At 32.9% G+C, this 20,480-nt stretch overlaps 1 protein-coding gene across 1 annotated transcript in view; it reads right to left on the reverse strand.

Annotated features, from left to right (window-relative positions):
* lrp1ba (low density lipoprotein receptor-related protein 1Ba) overlaps nt 1–20,480 on the reverse strand; it is a 286,420-nt gene that overhangs the window by 142,292 nt on the left and 123,648 nt on the right. The window contains exons 26-32 of the mRNA XM_016292960.1: nt 17,964–18,191; nt 16,458–16,632; nt 15,522–15,616; nt 12,737–12,886; nt 3,654–3,794; nt 2,867–2,992; nt 2,614–2,745 (exon numbers count right to left, since the gene is read on the reverse strand). Of these exons, the coding sequence (XP_016148446.1) occupies nt 2,614–2,745; nt 2,867–2,992; nt 3,654–3,794; nt 12,737–12,886; nt 15,522–15,616; nt 16,458–16,632; nt 17,964–18,191 (1,047 nt within the window). The remainder of the gene's footprint in view (nt 1–2,613; nt 2,746–2,866; nt 2,993–3,653; nt 3,795–12,736; nt 12,887–15,521; nt 15,617–16,457; nt 16,633–17,963; nt 18,192–20,480) is intronic.

A 20,480-nucleotide genomic window follows, 5' to 3' on the forward strand; every position in this document is an offset into this window, starting at 1 on the left:
TTACCAACGGCGGCACGAGAGCTCAGCTCTCACCCGGCCACCCCCTACCCTTTCTCAATCATTAGCGGTTGTAACTACATCAGCAGATTCGGCACATTCGCGATAGAAAAGCGGCGCTTTCACGTTATGGTATTACAACTGTGAAATTACAAACAAAAAATACACATTATTAGACATGAACTGAAATTAATTGTGAATTTTATTAACATTAAATCGTCCTCCTCCCATTTTCACCTCAAAATGATGGGGAAGCTGTGCCTTCCCTGCCTCCCCCGACGAGCCGCCACTGGCCTAAGTTAGATTTCTAGTTGTGTCCTCTTTTGGAAGGCCAAACAAAGTAGTTTCGCTTTCATAACGAAGCACACAGCGTCTCGGCGATATGGCGGCGGCGGCAACAATACTACAGCGAGAATAAAAGTTACGCCTTATTTCTTTGTGTGAACATTTGGGCAGCGTTATGCAAATCTTCCCACACAGTGATGTAGACATGTGGGGGCGTGTTTAAACGAGCCGTTTTAGGAGGGCATGGACGAGTCTTAACTTTTATAAAGAATATCTCTTTGGGTTTGAGACCTTAGTCTTTGCAACTTTAGGGATCTTATATATTCACGAACAGCTTGTAACACTCCAAAGAGAAAGGAAAACTTGAAATTGTGTTCGTGTCATTTTTATTAATTTTTGTTTACATTTTGTTTGAATATTTCTATATAGTTTTTTGTATTTTTAATTTATTTTAGTTGTAGTTATGGTACATCACGTTAAATGAAAATGAGAAAAGTTGCATTCAAAATAAAATTTAAATAATAAAATAAAATAAATGTTTTTTATATTTTATTTTATTTCAGTTAACATTTATTTTATTTCAATTAACTTTTTTTTATTTTTAGTTAACTATAATAGTCCTGCTAAATAAAACTGAGAAGTGTTGCTTCGGCAATTACCGTAAAAAAAAAAAGTTAAAGTAAAGGGGTTTTTTTTGCCTATTATGTCACAGCAGCGAAGAACTGTACACATTCTTGTGCAGGTGGGCAATTTTGAATAAACAAGGTCGCGTGCCAAGCTCCACCTACAAAAATGGGTCTGTTTCTGCTGGCCAAAATGTCTTTGCCCTTTCCCTCTCATTCAAACCTGTCTTTTCTCCAGAACAATAGAGGCTAAAAAGGCCCAAGGTACCCGTGATTGTCCTGGCTCCCATGGTCTGTCCCTTTCAAAACGCTTTTCATGAAAATTGCTTTGACTTGGCCGCACAACATTATCCGTAGCTTCATGCATCACTAGCTCCTCACCCACTCAAAAATTTACATTATATCCCTTTTGACAAAAACTCCAATGAAGCCCATTCACACTGTTATGAGACATCAGCTCATCTGTCCAGCTAATCTGTTCAGATTATCTTCCATCTGTCATAACAGCATATCGCATCCCTTCACCTCAACTTGCAATGAAAAAAATATTTAGACAAGCAATGCAAAGCCAATATTTGCTCTATCATGCAAATGGAGAGCTGCAAACTGTCTGTCGCTGATGCAAAGTGTAGCATTTCTGTATCAGTGTGGAGACATCTGTCCAATTACTGCACTATAGAAATCTGTCCAAAATACTGGCAGATACCCTGCAAATGAACGTTTTCCCCATGTCAAGAGGTGATATGTTGTTAGACACATGGCATGGCAATGCCTAATTGCTTTGGTTTCTAAATACACAACTAATTCAAAGAACAATAACAGCTCATTTGAGAAGAATCAAAACTTTCTACCTAATTATAATCTGTAGTACATAATATATTTTCCCCACATTTTTATACCATTCATTAGGGGTTAACCTCTTTTTATATTAAACATCTAACAGTTTTAACCAATTAATCTTCAAAGCAAATTGTAACTATTACAGTTAAAAAAACAGTAAAAAACATTAAAATACACGTTCCTTAATGATTTAATAATTCATGTAATTGAAATAAAGCTGGAATGAATTCAAATCTAAATATTAGATGAAAAATGCTGCCTTGGTAACTAACTGAATTAAATGTTTAAATTGAAGTAAAAAAAAAGTTACTAAAGCTAAAACTGAAATAAAAAGAATTTTAAAAATAAATATGAAAAACAAACAACAACCAAATTAAAGCACGTAACAAAATTACTAGAACAAACTTTAATTTTAAAAAGAAAATAGCAAACAAAAATAAAAGCTAATTAAAAAAAATGAATAAAGAAATAGTATTAAATAAATAATATTAAAATAACACCATGTACATATCTGTAAAAAAAATATTAAAATGCAGTTTCCTTTGTGATTTAAAAATTCATGTATATAAAGAAAAGGTAAAATAAAATATAACTGTTAGCTGAAAAACGTTTTCACTAAACTAAAAAAGTGTTTAAGCTAAAATATTACAATTATTAAAACTAAAGCTAAAATACAAATAAATATCAAAAACTAATAACAATGACTAAAGCCATACAATTACTACAAATAAAATGAAAGCTGAAATACATTTTCATGTGTGAATTAATCATATTAATTCATAATATAAAATCATAAATTATTTAATTATAAATATTTATTTTTGTTTTTGTGCTTTTTCTTTTATAATCAAAGAGAAAGTGCATTTACCGGCATGATAGTCCAGACCCACGGCGAACAGAGTGCCAGTTAGCGGCATCAAAACTTCAGAGTTATCGCTGGGATCAAGAGACAGTCCTCTTATACCTTCATTAATGGAGTACATCAGGAAAGACTGAAGACCTAGCAAAGAAAAAAATAAAACCAACCCCTGTCCAGGTCAATATGCTCTTGAAATAATAATAATAATAATACCGGAAGGCTAATTATGTCCGTATGCAGAGGTCAAAACTAACGGTCGTACCTTCACAGGTGGAGCGGTCCGGACGAAGGTTGTAGCCCGTAGTACAAGAACACGTCCGTGTTGTTTCAGAAGTGGGAAGGCAAAGCTGGGAACATCCGCCGTTGTTCGGTACACAAGGATTGCGACCTACGAAGAGAATTCGAGAATCTGTGAAGGTGAACAGGTGTATCTAAAGCTAATCTGTCAAACTAGCTTGGGGACTAGCTTGTGTACCATCTTAAACCAATTTCAAGAACATCACAAACAAAAAGAAGTGAAAGGGGAAAAAAACGGTGGCGCTTTGACTTTGCTCCTCGGACACCTCGACAGAAACACCCCAGTTCATTTGAAGTGGCGTAATGAGATGGGCCTTCGCTCCCATGAGGTCCATGTCAGAGAGATAAATGTGGGAGCTAATTGGTATGAGGAGATTTGAGAAGGAAGCAAAAAGATTTACCTTTAAGAGTCCCTAATTGCCTTTTTTTTATCCTAATAGAGCGTTTAGAGATCAAGCACTCCTCTGCTAATAGACCTGTCAGTGATATGAATGTCTCTCTCCATAATTCATTAAGAGGAAAGGGCTTTGACAATGTGTAGCCATAGAAACATAACCATTATGAAATATAACCACAGTCCGAGTCATGTGCAACCTCACCTTGAAGAAATGACAAAGATCTTTATTTATTTATTTATTTACTTAATTTTATGTATTATTATTATTAGTGCTTTCCAAGCCAGGTAGTATATGAAATCATATTTTTAAAAATACAATTATATATATATATTAAAAATACTGCTTTCTTTTTACCTTTCCGACTGTCTTTGTCATACACTTTGATGTGGACGACGCCTGTGGTCTTATTCCGAAGAACCGTCAGGTTTTTTCCGTCCCTCTTGTTAACGGTTCCCAGCTGAGCGAGAACATCGTCTGCCCACCATAACTTCCCACCTAGAGAGAAAAATAATGCTTCTGAACAGCTGAAAATCACTGAAATCTCTATTTGAAATGCAAATTTGACAAGTAACATTTACATGAACTTTTCTTTTTTTTTTCAACATCAAGATGCATTCCCCAATTCACTTAAATGCGTCATTTCCTTCCATTTTAAAATACTTAAGATTCAAATAAAACACTGGCTCAACCAATAGCATGAATTTGGGGTGGAACTATCTTTTTGTCAAATCAACGGAAAACAAAAGGAAACCTACATGAAAACAAACAAAAAAAAATTGTTTTTGAATTAATATTTTTAATAAATTTTAATGAATATAAAACAATACAATTAATGCAATTACATTTGTTTTTTTTATTATTTAATATGATTATTATTTAAATATTTATATAATAATAATAATATTATTATTATTATGATCATTTATTTATTTATTGTAACACGTATGTGAGTGTATGTGAGTGTGTGTGTGTGTATAGTCACAAAAAATGCATTTAAATAACCGGTAATATCTGCATGTAACAGTATTTCTGGACACTTATTACATAAATATACTATAAATCTAACTTCTTTAATATTACGTTTGATATGAAACCATTACTAAATTATTCAGTACTATAATTATTAAAATATTCATAAATAATAATAATTAAGACATTTAAAATAAATATAATAAATCATATTTACATATTCAACAAACAATTATAAATAATACATAATAAAACATGCATTTTAAATAATAAAATATTTAGGAAATGCGGTTTAAATAGTTATAACTGCATGGAATATCGTACTTCTGGGCACCTATTACATACATATACTACATATATATATATATATTATATAATATTTTAATATTACTTTTGATATTAAACCATTAATCAATTATTCAATACTACTATTATTTAAATAGACAATTAATATAAATTTATTCTATAATATTTAAATAAATATTCAACAAATAGTAATAAATCTTTATAAGTAGTATTATATATTAATAATCTAATAAATGCATTTTAAAAATGCTGTTTAAATAGTTGGTTATAGCTGCACTTAATATAGTACTTCTGGGAACTTATTTTATAAATGTGACCCTGGAGCACAAAACCAGTCTTAAGTCGCTTCGGTATATTTTTAGCAATAGCCAAAAATGATCTATTTTTCTTTTATGCCAAAAAATCATTAGGATATTAATTAAAGATCATGTTCCATGAAGATATTTTGTACATTTCCTACCGTAAATATATCAAAACTTAATTTTGATTAGCAATATGCATCGCTAAGAACTTCATTTGGATAACTTTAAAGGCGATTTTCTCAGTATTTTCTTTTTTTTTTTGCACCCTCAGATTCCAGATGATCAAATAGTTGTATCTCAGCCAAATATTGTCCTCAATACATCAACGGAAAGCTCATTTATTCAGCTTTCAGATAATGTGTAAATCTCAATTTCAAAAAAATTGACCCTTATGACTGGTTTTGTGGTTCAGGGTCACAAATATACTGTACATATCTGTCCTCTCTGAAACTGAACCAGGGTGAAATGTGTCTTTATCCTTGCTGTATTTCTTTGCAGCGGACAGCACACTGCAAATCCACTAAGCCCTATAGCGTGTCAACTCAGCCTTTAAGAAATGGTACAACACAGAGAAATCAAATATTGTCCTCAATACATCAACGGAAAGCTCATTTATTCAGCTTTCAGATAATGTGTAAATCTCAATTTCAAAAAAATTGAACCTTATGACTGGTTTTGTGGTTCAGGGTCACAAATATACTGTACATATCTGTCCTCTCTGAAACTGAACCAGGGTGAAATGTGTCTTTATCCTTGCTGTATTTCTTTGCAGCGGACAGCACACTGCAAATCCACTAAGCCCTATAGCGTGTCAACTCAGCCTTTAAGAAATGGTACAACACAGAGAAAACCAACCAGGACTCACACACTGTCTGTGATTACACATCATAAAAAGGCATGCAAGTGTGCTGCAGTCTCCCAACATCCTTTTCCCCGGTGACCCGAACCGCTCACGACAAGCTACACATTCTTTTGCCCGTATTACTTGCGAGTCGTGTCTTAGATTGAAGGAGGAGATGTCCCTCGGCGCAAAACCACGCCACCGTACCTCTGCTCTACCCACCCTCTCAGCACTTATGAATCCCATAGGTGCGAGCAGCGGCATCTTAGTCCCCTGGCAGCCCTGAATGGATTACATACAGACGCCAAGAGCAAGCAGGGCTATTCTTAGAGCTCGGCCTGAGCTGAAGCTATAAGCCGTTGGCAGACACAAACCCAGAGAAAATGAATTACGGAGAACAGTGGTGTTGTACACTTCACATAGGGCACAGCGGAGGATCGTTTAGATGCTCCATGGAAAGTTCCTGAATGGAGTTAGGGTACCGAATTTATTCGATGCAAATGAAAACTTGGCTAGAAACTGTTTGAGAGTTTCATACACAGTTTTCATTTTATTCGTAATATATTTGGAGTTACAGATATTGGATTGGCATTTCACAAATGTTATTAGGTAAAATGCAATAAAACTGAACAAATTATACTTAGAATGTACATTTTTAATGATTTGTACAGCTTAAGTAAATGGAAATGCCAACTTCCTGTGTGAGGGGAAAAAGTAAATGCACCCCTACATTTATTGCCTAAAACTACAATTACAAGTGCAAATTAGCAGAGCATCATAAGAGGCAGCACCTCATATAAACCGGAGTATTTCTGTTAAGCTTATGGTACCACTATGCCAAAATAAAGAAAAATCTGCTTCAGTGAAATGTAAAAAATACCTAAAATGTTATATACCGTATAGGGGGTTCTTACTTTTTCCATTACATTCAATTGCATTTCTGTAGATATTTTTGTTTAATAAAAGGTTTCAAAGTCCAGTTTTCATTGTTAATTGTTAAACTGCATGACATTCAGCCTTCAATACGGTAAAAATAATGCTCTAGTCCACATATTTTAACTCTTTAACTCTTAATAGGGTATACTTACTTTTTCACAGAAGACTTTGAATTTTTTGTTGAATAAAAGATTTCAAAGTCCAGTTTTCATTGTTAAATTATATGATGTTTTCCAACTAAAATTGTAATTTCAGTAAGTCCACATACCTTAAAAAGGACTTTCGATGGGGGGGTGCACTTACTTTTTCACAGCAATATATTGGCATGACTGTAAGGACTTATTTAATATGGAAATTTTTTTTCCCCCAGTGCATTTCCTGCAAAAAAATAGCTGTAAATCATTTCCTGTCATTTATATCCCATTATAATCTTTACGGAGTCTGAAATCTTTTGTCGACTGAAACGTTTTTTACATACACATATTTTATATAACACATATATTGTACATAAATGTCACTGAACAAACTACACTTCTATCTCTCATAGCTTCATTTTCATTCATCACATTAAATATTTCCCAAATAAGGGTCAGAAGTTCTTCAAATGTAAGAACGAGCAGACTGTGTCATTTAAAGACAACAATGGTTAATATTATTTACTGGACCTGAACTAACATGAATTAACAATGAACAGCTGTTTTTTATTAACTAACGTTAACAAAGATTTAAAAAAAATATTGCAATAAATGTAATATTGTTCGTTGTTAATGTTAGTTAATACAATAACTAATAATTAATAACAATATTGATATAATTGAATATAATTAATAAAACTAACTAATGGAAACTAACGTAAAGTGTAAAAAAGCATGAATAGAAGTTAAAATTATGTTATTATGTGAGCAGAAACAAGTAAAAGCATAGCGAAGATAACAAAAACAAAACACAAAAACAGAGCAAAACAAAACAGTGCAAAACAAAAAACTGAACAAAACAGAGTAAAATAAAAAACAGCAACATAAAAAAACTGAACAAAAAAGAGCAAACAAAAAACAGCAACATAAAAAACTGAACAAAAAAGAGCAAACAAAACAAAAAAACAGCAAAACTAAAAGAAAACAGAGCAAAAAACAGAGCAAACAAAAGAGAAAATAACAAAAATAACAAACAAATCAAATAAAAAAGAACCAAAAAACCCAGAACAAAACTATAAAGCAAAGAAAACAAAACAAAACAATAAAAAAACTGAGCAAACAAAACAAAAAACAGCTAAATGAAACAAAACTAAACAAAAAAAGCAGAACAAAAACAGAGCAAACAAAAAAAAACAGAACAAAAACAGAGCAAACAAAACAAAACAAAACAAAGAAAACTTACAAAAAAAAGCACAAAACAAAAAAGAAAAAGAAAAAAAGAAAAAAAAAGAGCAATTCAAACAAAAAGCGTTAAAAAAAGAACACACCTACTGTATAAAGCAAAGCAAACAATACAATACAAAAAAAACAAAAACAGGGAAGAAAAACAGCTAGCTGTGCAGCTAGCGGAGTGGTAAGAGAAACTTAAAACTAGTACATAAATATATATTTTAATACATTTGACCACAGATTTACCAATCTAGAAATATTCCCTATAATAACATGTGATTTTCCAACCTATTTTAAATTTGTATTGGTCCAATCAAATTAAGACGGCTAAACTCACATCCCATTCTATTTAAGGCTGAATTTATTTGGCACTAGTTAAAATCAGTTAACATGCACTAACAAAAACAACAACAAAAAAACATTGATTTATCTTAGTTAATATTAATTTCAACATTTACTAATACATTATTAAAATCAAAAGTTATGTCTGTTAATATTATTTACTGGACCTGAACTAACATGAATTAACAATGAACAGCTGTATTTTATTAACTAACGTTAACAAAGATTTAAAAAAATTATTGCAATAAATGTAATATTGTTCGTTGTTAATGTTAGTTAATACAATAACTAATAATTAATAACAATATCGATATAATTGAATATAATTAATAAAACTAACTAATGGAAACTAACATAAAGTGTAAAAAAGCATGAATAGAAGTTAAAATGATGTTATTATGTGAGCAGAAACAAGTAAAAGCATAGCGAAGATAACAAAAACAAAACACAAAAACAGAGCAAAACAAAACAGTGCAAAACAAAAAAACTGAACAAAACAGAGTAAAATAAAAAACAGCAACATAAAAAAACTGAACAAAAAAGAGCAAACAAAAAACAGCAACATAAAAAACTGAACAAAAAAGAGCAAACAAAACAAAAAAACAGCAAAACTAAAAGAAAACAGAGCAAAAAACAGAGCAAACAAAAGAGAAAATAACAAAAATAACAAACAAATCAAATAAAAAAGAACCAAAAAACCCAGAACAAAACTATAAAGCAAAGAAAACAAAACAAAACAATAAAAAAACTGAGCAAACAAAACAAAAAACAGCTAAATGAAACAAAACTAAACAAAAAAAGCAGAACAAAAACAGAGCAAACAAAAAAAAACAGAACAAAAACAGAGCAAACAAAACAAAACAAAACAAAGAAAACTTACAAAAAAAAGCACAAAACAAAAAGAAAAAGAAAAAAAGAAAAAAAAAGAGCAATTCAAACAAAAAGCGTTAAAAAAAGAACACACCTACTGTATAAAGCAAAGCAAACAATACAATACAAAAAAAACTATAAAGCAAAGAAAACAAAACAAAACAATAAAAAAACTGAACAAACAAAACAAAAAACAGCTAAATGAAACAAAACTAAACAAAAAAAGCAGAACAAAAACAGAGCAAACTAAAAAAAACAGAACAAAAACAGAGCAAACAAAACAAAACAAAACAAAGAAAACTTACAAAAAAAAAGCACAAAACAAAAAGAAAAAGAAAAAAAGAAAAAAAAAGAGCAATTCAAACAAAAAAACGTTAAAAAAAGAACACACCTACTGTATAAAGCAAAGCAAACAATACAATACAAAAAAAACAAAAACAGGGAAGAAAAACAGCTAGCTGTGCAGCTAGCGGAGTGGTAAGAGAAACTTAAAACTAGTACATAAATATATATTTTAATACATTTGACCACAGATTTACCAATCTAGAAATATTCCCTATAATAACATGTGATTTTCCAACCTATTTTAAATTTGTATTGGTCCAATCAAATTAAGACGGCTAAACTCACATCCCATTCTATTTAAGGCTGAATTTATTTGGCACTAGGAATAAGCCACATTACAGAAGTTAAATGAGTTGTGAATACCCTTATACATTTATATTTGCACATTTAGCAGACACTTGTATCCAAAGAACATGAGGAACATCACAAGAACAATTTAAAATTGTATGCCAGCTTTATAACCAGCTTCATTTATACGGTTTCCTCCGTTTTGACAAATCGCTCGGTTTTCCTCATTTGCACCTGCTAAATTAATAAATGTAAATGTCACAAAAAAAATCTTTAGGATTTGCACCGGAAATCAACCTTGAGTCAGAAGCCACATGCAAGATGACAGCACAAATTCATATCTGTCTTTGGCCGAGTCTCAAAACCCGCAGAGCTGCTACAATCAGCAAACACAGCTGCGACATCAAAAGTCGTGAGTCATCAAAGTTCAAGAAAAAACCCATGTCAGAACATGAATAGTGTTGCGATTCAATCCCTTTGAAAACAACAATCTCCCTCAATTGATTTGTAATTGCAGTGTACTAAAACAGCTCCACAATTAAGCCTTAACAAAAACCCCGGGGCCCACATTCAGCATAAAAACTATTCCTTATCATTCATACGCCACTGTTCACAAACCATTTATACTGTCTATCACCATACTAATTAAATAGCTCCATTATTTGCTTGGTTATAATTAACCTTACTAAATCAATGCTGATGAAAACAGCCTTCACTCACCCATCACTGCTAATGCCGTAGCTTTCCGCAGGTCTTTTTTCAAGCTGTCAATCACGTCCAGGCCACCCCCATCCAGGTTACACCTATTAATGGTTGCGTTTCCGGAACTCATCCAGTACAGCTTGCTGGCCGAGTAGTCGATAGACAGCCCTGAAAAGTACAAGGAAAATATGAAAACATAAAGCAATGGCTTATACAAAATATGTATATACTTGCCAATACATATGTACGCACATATGCTGTTAATATAAGCATAATTTTTGTTCTATTGAACTTTCTAGTCAAATAATCCAGAAAAAAAACATTTATCACAATTTCCACAAAAATATTAAGCAGCAACTGTTTTCAACACTGATAATAAGAATTGTTTAACAAATAAATATAGCCATGGTGAGCATAAGAGACCTCTTTCAAAACATTCAAATATAAGACAATTTGGCTTTGGAAAGACATGAGGAGGAGAAAATTAGAGCAATTTTCATTTTTTTGGTGAAATATTCCTTTAACTAGATGCCCGAGAGTAAATAAAATGATCCAGAACCTCATTATTTGACCTTATCTTGTCGCAAGAGATGTTTCTGTTAAACATGGCTGATTTAAATAACAGAGAATTGAACATTGTTTCATCTCATGAATATCAACACACATTGTCGCAAACAAAACGTGTCTGGTTATTTGAAATCTGCATTTTCCCCTACAGCAAAGCATGTTTAAATAGTGTTAAAAAAAGTTCAAAAGGTTGTTTTCTCGTTTTACTTCCTTCATCTGCAATAATCCCTCATTCACATCATAATGATAACCGCTGTTACTTAAGATCTGGCTCAGGCCATAATCACATGTACTATGTGTCAGGGAGATTTTGCTTTAATTATGAGTTAAGTGGAGAACCACGAACATCTCAGAGAGCTCTAACAATACCTAGGGCTACTACTACTAGTAGACCAAATTACTATATGTAGATATAACGATTTCAACACACGGCCTAGAGGAAGAGGAGGAATGAGTAAATGGTGCCAAACAAAAAAAGCAGAACAAAAACAGAGCAAACTAAAAAAAACAGAACAAAAACAGAGCAAACAAAACAAAACAAAACAAAGAAAACTTACAAAAAAAAAGCACAAAACAAAAAGAAAAAGAAAAAAAGAAAAAAAAAGAGCAATTCAAACAAAAAAACGTTAAAAAAAGAACACACCTACTGTATAAAGCAAAGCAAACAATACAATACAAAAAAAACAAAAACAGGGAAGAAAAACAGCTAGCTGTGCAGCTAGCGGAGTGGTAAGAGAAACTTAAAACTAGTACATAAATATATATTTTAATACATTTGACCACAGATTTACCAATCTAGAAATATTCCCTATAATAACATGTGATTTTCCAACCTATTTTAAATTTGTATTGGTCCAATCAAATTAAGACGGCTAAACTCACATCCCATTCTATTTAAGGCTGAATTTATTTGGCACTAGGAATAAGCCACATTACAGAAGTTAAATGAGTTGTGAATACCCTTATACATTTATATTTGCACATTTAGCAGACACTTGTATCCAAAGAACATGAGGAACATCACAAGAACAATTTAAAATTGTATGCCAGCTTTATAACCAGCTTCATTTATACGGTTTCCTCCGTTTTGACAAATCGCTCGGTTTTCCTCATTTGCACCTGCTAAATTAATAAATGTAAATGTCACAAAAAAAATCTTTAGGATTTGCACCGGAAATCAACCTTGAGTCAGAAGCCACATGCAAGATGACAGCACAAATTCATATCTGTCTTTGGCCGAGTCTCAAAACCCGCAGAGCTGCTACAATCAGCAAACACAGCTGCGACATCAAAAGTCGTGAGTCATCAAAGTTCAAGAAAAAACCCATGTCAGAACATGAATAGTGTTGCGATTCAATCCCTTTGAAAACAACAATCTCCCTCAATTGATTTGTAATTGCAGTGTACTAAAACAGCTCCACAATTAAGCCTTAACAAAAACCCCGGGGCCCACATTCAGCATAAAAACTATTCCTTATCATTCATACGCCACTGTTCACAAACCATTTATACTGTCTATCACCATACTAATTAAATAGCTCCATTATTTGCTTGGTTATAATTAACCTTACTAAATCAATGCTGATGAAAACAGCCTTCACTCACCCATCACTGCTAATGCCGTAGCTTTCCGCAGGTCTTTTTTCAAGCTGTCAATCACGTCCAGGCCACCCCCATCCAGGTTACACCTATTAATGGTTGCGTTTCCGGAACTCATCCAGTACAGCTTGCTGGCCGAGTAGTCGATAGACAGCCCTGAAAAGTACAAGGAAAATATGAAAACATAAAGCAATGGCTTATACAAAATATGTATATACTTGCCAATACATATGTACGCACATATGCTGTTAATATAAGCATAATTTTTGTTCTATTGAACTTTCTAGTCAAATAATCCAGAAAAAAAACATTTATCACAATTTCCACAAAAATATTAAGCAGCAACTGTTTTCAACACTGATAATAAGAATTGTTTAACAAATAAATATAGCCATGGTGAGCATAAGAGACCTCTTTCAAAACATTCAAATATAAGACAATTTGGCTTTGGAAAGACATGAGGAGGAGAAAATTAGAGCAATTTTCATTTTTTTGGTGAAATATTCCTTTAACTAGATGCCCGAGAGTAAATAAAATGATCCAGAACCTCATTATTTGACCTTATCTTGTCGCAAGAGATGTTTCTGTTAAACATGGCTGATTTAAATAACAGAGAATTGAACATTGTTTCATCTCATGAATATCAACACACATTGTCGCAAACAAAACGTGTCTGGTTATTTGAAATCTGCATTTTCCCCTACAGCAAAGCATGTTTAAATAGTGTTAAAAAAAAGTTCAAAAGGTTGTTTTCTCGTTTTACTTCCTTCATCTGCAATAATCCCTCATTCACATCATAATGATAACCGCTGTTACTTAAGATCTGGCTCAGGCCATAATCACATGTACTATGTGTCAGGGAGATTTTGCTTTAATTATGAGTTAAGTGGAGAACCACGAACATCTCAGAGAGCTCTAACAATACCTAGGGCTACTACTACTAGTAGACCAAATTACTATATGTAGATATAACGATTTCAACACACGGCCTAGAGGAAGAGGAGGAATGAGTAAATGGTGCCCTTATGCAATTACATTAAATACATCTACATGAGGCCATGTAATCTTGCAAATGTTAGATTGTTTGAAATAATACAGCAGATTTGTTAAAGGCCCCTGAAATGCTTAGAAACACACAGCATTACTCTATGTGTTGACGTCATTTTAACTGAAACAGGAAGACAGGGCGGGACATATCAAGCAGCCCCGCCCCTTTTTAAAATAGCTAATAGCGTTCTTTTATATCACAGCTTGGGCTAGAGCCGTTCAGAGCCATTGAGCTCTGTAAAGCCGCATTTGACAGGGTATGCCAGCCACAATCTCATCCATATTGCTATAAAATATAGCATTCTGTGTAGAATTCAAATAGCTCCGATACATTTTGTGGTCTGTGCCGACTCGCGCATGTGATCCGCTCCGTGCTATCGTGTCTCTGAAACGGAGCAGAGTGTGTGTGCGGTGCGGTGGTTAGCGTGACAGCGCGAAACCAGACTTCTTTTTTTCCTCAGTGGAAAGCATATTTACACTGTTGAATCGTTCCCTGTCCCCTATATAGTGCACTACGTGCCATTCACTGTACAGAAAATACTAACTCTGTGGACAAGTGATCGATTTCAGCCGCGGCTTCAGCGTCTATTTTATAGTGTAGGGGGCAGGCGCTTCGGATTCTAGAGAGCATTTGATTGGACAGAAAGTTTGATGAGAAACTGAAGTACGATGTGACGTCAAAAAAAAACGGAAGTGATGAACTGCAAGCTTTGAATGCTTATATCTTCGAAATGCGAATTTTGTCACTGTTTTGGAGCAAACTGCCTTATAGATAACTTTAAGACTAACATATTGATACTAACACACAAAAAACTTTAATTTTGATTTCATGGGGACTTTAAATGTTTTTACAAGTGAAAACAAAACAAAAGTAAAAGCACAAAAGTGAAAAAAAAATCTAAGCAAAGTAAGGCAAAGAAAACAGTGTTGCTAACACCTTACTCTATGCTGTTTGCGAATGAAAAACAAAGCAAAAAAGAAGAGCAAAAAATATTTAATTAAAAAAATGAAGAATGCAAAAAAAAAAGCAACAAAACGGACTAAAGCAAAGGAAAGCAAAAGCAAAACAGACGAAAGCAATACAAAACAAAGCAAACAAAAGCAAAACAAAAACAACGGCAATGCAAAACAGACTAAAGCAAAGCAAAGGCAAAGAAAAGTAAAGCAAAGCAAAGCAAAAAAGATGAAAGCAATACAAAACAAAGCAAAGAAAAGTAAAAACAAAAAATAAAAGCAACAAAACAAACTAAACCAAAGCAAAAGCAAAACAAAGCAAAGAAAAGCAAAACAGAAGATAGCAACACAAAACAAATAAAAGCAACACAAAAACAAAAGCAATGCAAAACAGAAAAGCAAAATCAAAGAAAAGCTAAGCAAAACAGATGAAAGCTAAGCAAATGCAAAGCAAAACGAGGCAAAACAGACAAAGGCAAAGCAAATAAAAGTTACTTGAAATAAAATAAACTAAACAAACATTTAAGATTCATGTAGAAAAGAAAAACTAAACTAAAATTAATTTACCTAAAATAAAAAAAGAAAGAAAATCTAATTCAAGATTTTAATAAAAACTATAATAGCATCTCAATAATACCAAATTAACACCATTTTGGAAGAATGTCTTCACTGTATCACAATGCATTATGGGACTGCTTTCTCCACAGATGACACATGCCTTAGATTTTGTACTAAGTATAAAATACTAAGTACACAGCTCACTACTGTAGGTTTTGGAACTTCAATTTACCCACGGGCTCCTTCTGGTTCTGGTGCAAAATCTTGATGTTGCTGCCATCCATATTGGCCATATTTACAGTGCCCCCATCCATCCAGAACATCTTCCTGTAGACCACAACAAAACAAGAATCATTCAGAGAGATGGATTAGTCTTGAAGATGAAGGATGGGACTCTTCTGTATAAGGAGCGTGACCTGCGTGAAGGTCGGGAAGGTAGAAAATAACTTTATCTTCGCAATCACCTCAGAGCACAAAACAATCAAATAAAGCTGTCTCTATCTCCCTCATACATCTTGATGGCACGCATGAACCTACGTGACTGATGACTTTCAGAAATGTCGACAGGGTCGGAAGCTAAAAGGAGAAGACAGCTGGCAGAAAAAAAATGCAACACGAGGGGCAAAGATCACAAGATATAGGGGAGCGAAATAAAACAACATGCGCACCGTACCGTGCTTAAGATCCATCACTGGATTACAGAATCGCGTTATATTAAATCTCGTGTAAACAATTGTGAGGAACTGGCTCCGTTTTTAATTAGCTTGCATGCCTGGAATCATAATGTATGCTAATTAAAGAGCTGTCATTGACCGGCCCAACAAGGGTAAGATAAATTCGCATTTCTGATTGGCTGACAACCAGTTTGGCATCGTTAAATAGTTTTCATGGCTACAACAATTTGTCAGTCTTAATCAACTCCAAGAAAATCACTCTAATAACTTTAGCTAATTGCACATGGGGAATATAAACAGAGACCTGTTCAGTAATTAGCTTTGTAACTGATGTATCTCACACGCAGATTTGATGGTAACAAAAGGTGACAATTCAACGGAAGTGTGCAATTACTTACTAATAAATAGAATAGCAATCTTTAGCGACACGCAGCTCATAACTTCTCCATTATGGATACGGATACTAACTGTTAGTGTGGTTTTTGCTATGTTACCCTTTAGATGGATGCAGGACGAGACACTTGGGTTTGTCCATCCCGTGAACGACAGTGTTTTTGAGAGATCCGTCAAGACGGGCGACGTTAATGTGGGTCTCGTCGTTGTCTGAGCTCATCCAGTACATGTTTCTGGATAGCCAATCAATAGCCAGGCCACGGACATTAGATAGGTCTGTAAATACAGATATTATCAATAAACAATCTGCATTTTTCATCACATAAAACAACGTAGATATATTGTGAAATTGATATATATATATATTTATTTTATTTAAATTGATCACCTTTCATAAAATGTGGTAAAAATAAATACAAAAAAAACTAAATTAAATTAAAATAGAAAAGGAAGAGAAAATTAGTAACAATATAATATTATATAATAAGCAATGAATAGCCTGCATATTTAGCCACTCTAATAAAACAAGCTTTAATTTAATGTAATTTAATAATTTTTGGTACAGCACCTTTCATAATGTTTTATCAAAATGAAAAGGCAAAAAATAAAATAAAAACTCAAAAGGAAATGAATATAATATAGGAAATTAATTTAATTTAATGTAATTTAATAATTTTTGGTACAGCACCTTTCATAATGTTTTATCAAAATGAAAAGGCAAAAAATAAAATAAAAACTCAAAAGGAAATGAATATAATATAGGAAATTAATTTAATTTAATGTAATTTAATAATTTTTGGTACAGCACCTTTCATAATGTTTTATCAAAATGAAAAGGCAAAAAATAAAATAAAAACTCAAAAGGAAATGAATATAATATAGGAAATTAATTTAATTTAATGTAATATCATATTATATTTATAATTTCTAAATGTATATAAATTATAAATGTGTTTAAAAACATGCAAAAAAGAGGAAAATAAAATAAAATTAAATAATCTAATAAAGAAAGCTGCTCATTGGAAATACTTGTAGATCACAGCAACACAATGACAACAATAAATTAAAATAAAGTATCATTTGAGAAACAATTTGGTTACACTTTTACTTGAAGGGGTGTGCATAAGACTGACATGACACCTACATAATCATGACATGACACATGACATGAATATGAAGGTTTTTTATGCATGTTTATGACAACTGTCATTAAGTGTCATTTGCTCAGTTATGTAATTTTTAATGCAAAGATGACATTGTTTGAGATGTCTTTGTTATGGGCTATGGTTAGGGGTAAGGGTAGGGGTAGGGTTAGGTTAGGGTTAGGTCAAATAATGTCATATTTGCATTAAAAATGACATAACTGAGCGAATGACACTTAATGACAGTTGTCATAAAAATGCATAAAACCTCCTTCATATTCATGACATGTGTCATGTCGTGATTATGAAGGTGTCATGTCAGTCTTATGCACACCCTTTCAAGTAAAGTGTTACCCCATCTTTCTTTGTCAAGACACATTTGACTCTTCTTTCAATAAAAACAGGAAAACAAAAAGCAATTTTAAATGTGTGAGATAATAACTGTCCAAATTAACCTCGACATACCTCCTGATAGGACGGTTTCGAGTTTGGTTCCGTTAATGAACGCCCGTTTTATAGTTCTGGTCTTCACATCGGCCCAGTAAATCCTCTCGTCTCCAGCATCGTAATCCATCGCCGAGACGTCATCGATATCGGGTGCGGTGAGGGCCATGATGACGTTGAGGTACGGGTTGTCGATGTCCACTCCTCGAATCTCAGATCTCCGAGCATATAACAGAAACTTCTTCACACCTGTTCATGTTCATAAATATATAATCAACTTAAAATTCACCCTCAACTGAATTCTGTTTCTCTATCTCTAGTATCACCGGGAGTGAAAAATATGACCTAAATCAGTTAACGGGACAAATATAATAAGGGGAATTGAGTGTCCTTACAAAGGCAGTGCTATAAAGACATACAACTCGAAGGACTCATACTGTAAATTCTCCTTTCTTGACCTCCAGAGAGATCTCTAGGGTGGCCGGTAAAGAGAGATCTCCATTTCAGTCTGTAATGAGTTTAGGTAGGTCGCGTAAGTCTCCTGATACACGCTATAATTATTCCAATATCAGACATTCTGCTTTACATCAGCTCCATTCAATTGTGGATTGCTCATTTTAATGAAGAAGCCTATAGACCAATTCAGAGTAGACGTCACAGTTACGTCACTTGCAGCTGCGCGCGCATAGTGGTTGCAGAAAAACACTGGGAACAAGTGGAGTTATATGGGTAAAATCCATGGAATAAAAGAAAAAAATATTTTTGTGCCTTTTGATGTCAAGATCGGAATGCAAATCATTTTTATAGAATACTTTCGTCAAAGACGCCATTTGAAGCTAAACGCAGACGTTTAAATGGATATACTATGGATGAAAACTGTTATGATTACTCTACTTTTAAAGCATAAATTCGATTTAAACAATAGGTCTACATAATATTCACATATGCTGTTCATAGGGGACGTATTGTATTAGCCCGAAATATTATTTAAACCTTAATACTATTAGAAATATTATTTAAACCATTTTATCTCACAATTCTGACTTTTTTTTCTCTCGCAAATGCAAGTTTATATCTCCTAATTCAGACTTTATAACTCGAGCCGAGGGGAAAAGAGAATGACGAGCTGTTTTTCCTTATTAGAATTGTGAGATATAATCTCGGAATTGTGAGAATAAAGTCAGAATTTTGAAATATAAAATCAAATTTACCTTTTTTTAATTCTTTTATTCCATGGCTCCATAGACTGCCACTTGAAAACCGTCATTTTCTGCCTCCAGATACGCTCCGCCCACAAAAAATGTCATCCCTGTTTCGGATCTGTAAGACTATCCCACTCTCTAACGTCAATTTCGTTGAATAACAGTACTTATCGCTGGGTGACAAGCTCTTGTAATATGCGGAGAACATTTTGAAAATGACATCTAATCAATATAATTTATAATCTTTTTAAACCTAACTATTTTGCACCCTAACGTGAAGGCTATCTCTCCCGGGTTTTCTGCAACCATGATGCGCGCGCATCCTGAACGTTTACAAACCTATAATTGGTCTATATTTTAATTCGCAACTCATGCCTCAGTGAAGCATCAGTGTACATGAATGGCATTTATTGCCGAAAAATATCACTTTTGAGTCCAAATATCAGATTTTTGCATTAGACCTTGCCATGTATAAAGACCTGTAAGACCTGTAATTTTAATATTAAATCAAACAACATTACAAGAAAAATAGACTACCAATTGCTCTTAATTTATTTACTTTTTTAAAACAAGTTTAATAATGTCATAAAAATATATTTCTATATAGTTTTTTAAATATTACAACATGTAGTTTTTAATACATTGAAAATAAATACTTTAAATACATAGTCGTTTTTCACATAGTCACATATGTGTGTGTGTGTGTGTGTGTGTGTGTGTGCGTGCGTGTGCGCGTGCGTGAATATGCAAGTAATTATTAAGCAAGTAATTATCCAATTATTGTTTTAATTATTGAGAAGATTGTATATATAATTTAATATAACACTATTAATAATTAAATATATTTAAATAAATATAACTAAATAAAAAACTGTGTTGAAATATCAGTGTCTGTTGAATATTGCTGTGATACTTGAAATTCTAATGAGTAGATTTATACTATCCTGGAAAAAAAAAAAAATCACATGAATATGACATTTTATTTACCTGAGTTTTTACATTACAATGTTTGAAAAGCTTTCAAATAATATTAATATATTTGCTATACATTAAATGCACCTTCAAATAAAAAATATATAAAACAATAACAAAATGAGCAAAATAATTTAATAAATAAGAACATTATTATTATAATAAAATACAATGATGAAGGTTGTACTTCAAAGCAATTTTGATCAGAACATGAAAAACCAGACCCACAATCTCGCAAAAATCCTTCACACATCTGTGCGGCATATCACTCCATCCATACCGTAGGTTTATAGCTGCCAATCACTATCTAGAACACTCCGTGAATGTTTCCGCCAGCCCATTATAAGTGTTTAGCTGGAGTCAT

This window comes from Sinocyclocheilus grahami, unplaced genomic scaffold (genome assembly GCF_001515645.1).
Source record: "Sinocyclocheilus grahami isolate Dianchi unplaced genomic scaffold, SAMN03320097.WGS_v1.1 scaffold295.1, whole genome shotgun sequence".
NCBI classification, from domain to species: Eukaryota; Metazoa; Chordata; class Actinopteri; order Cypriniformes; family Cyprinidae; genus Sinocyclocheilus; species Sinocyclocheilus grahami.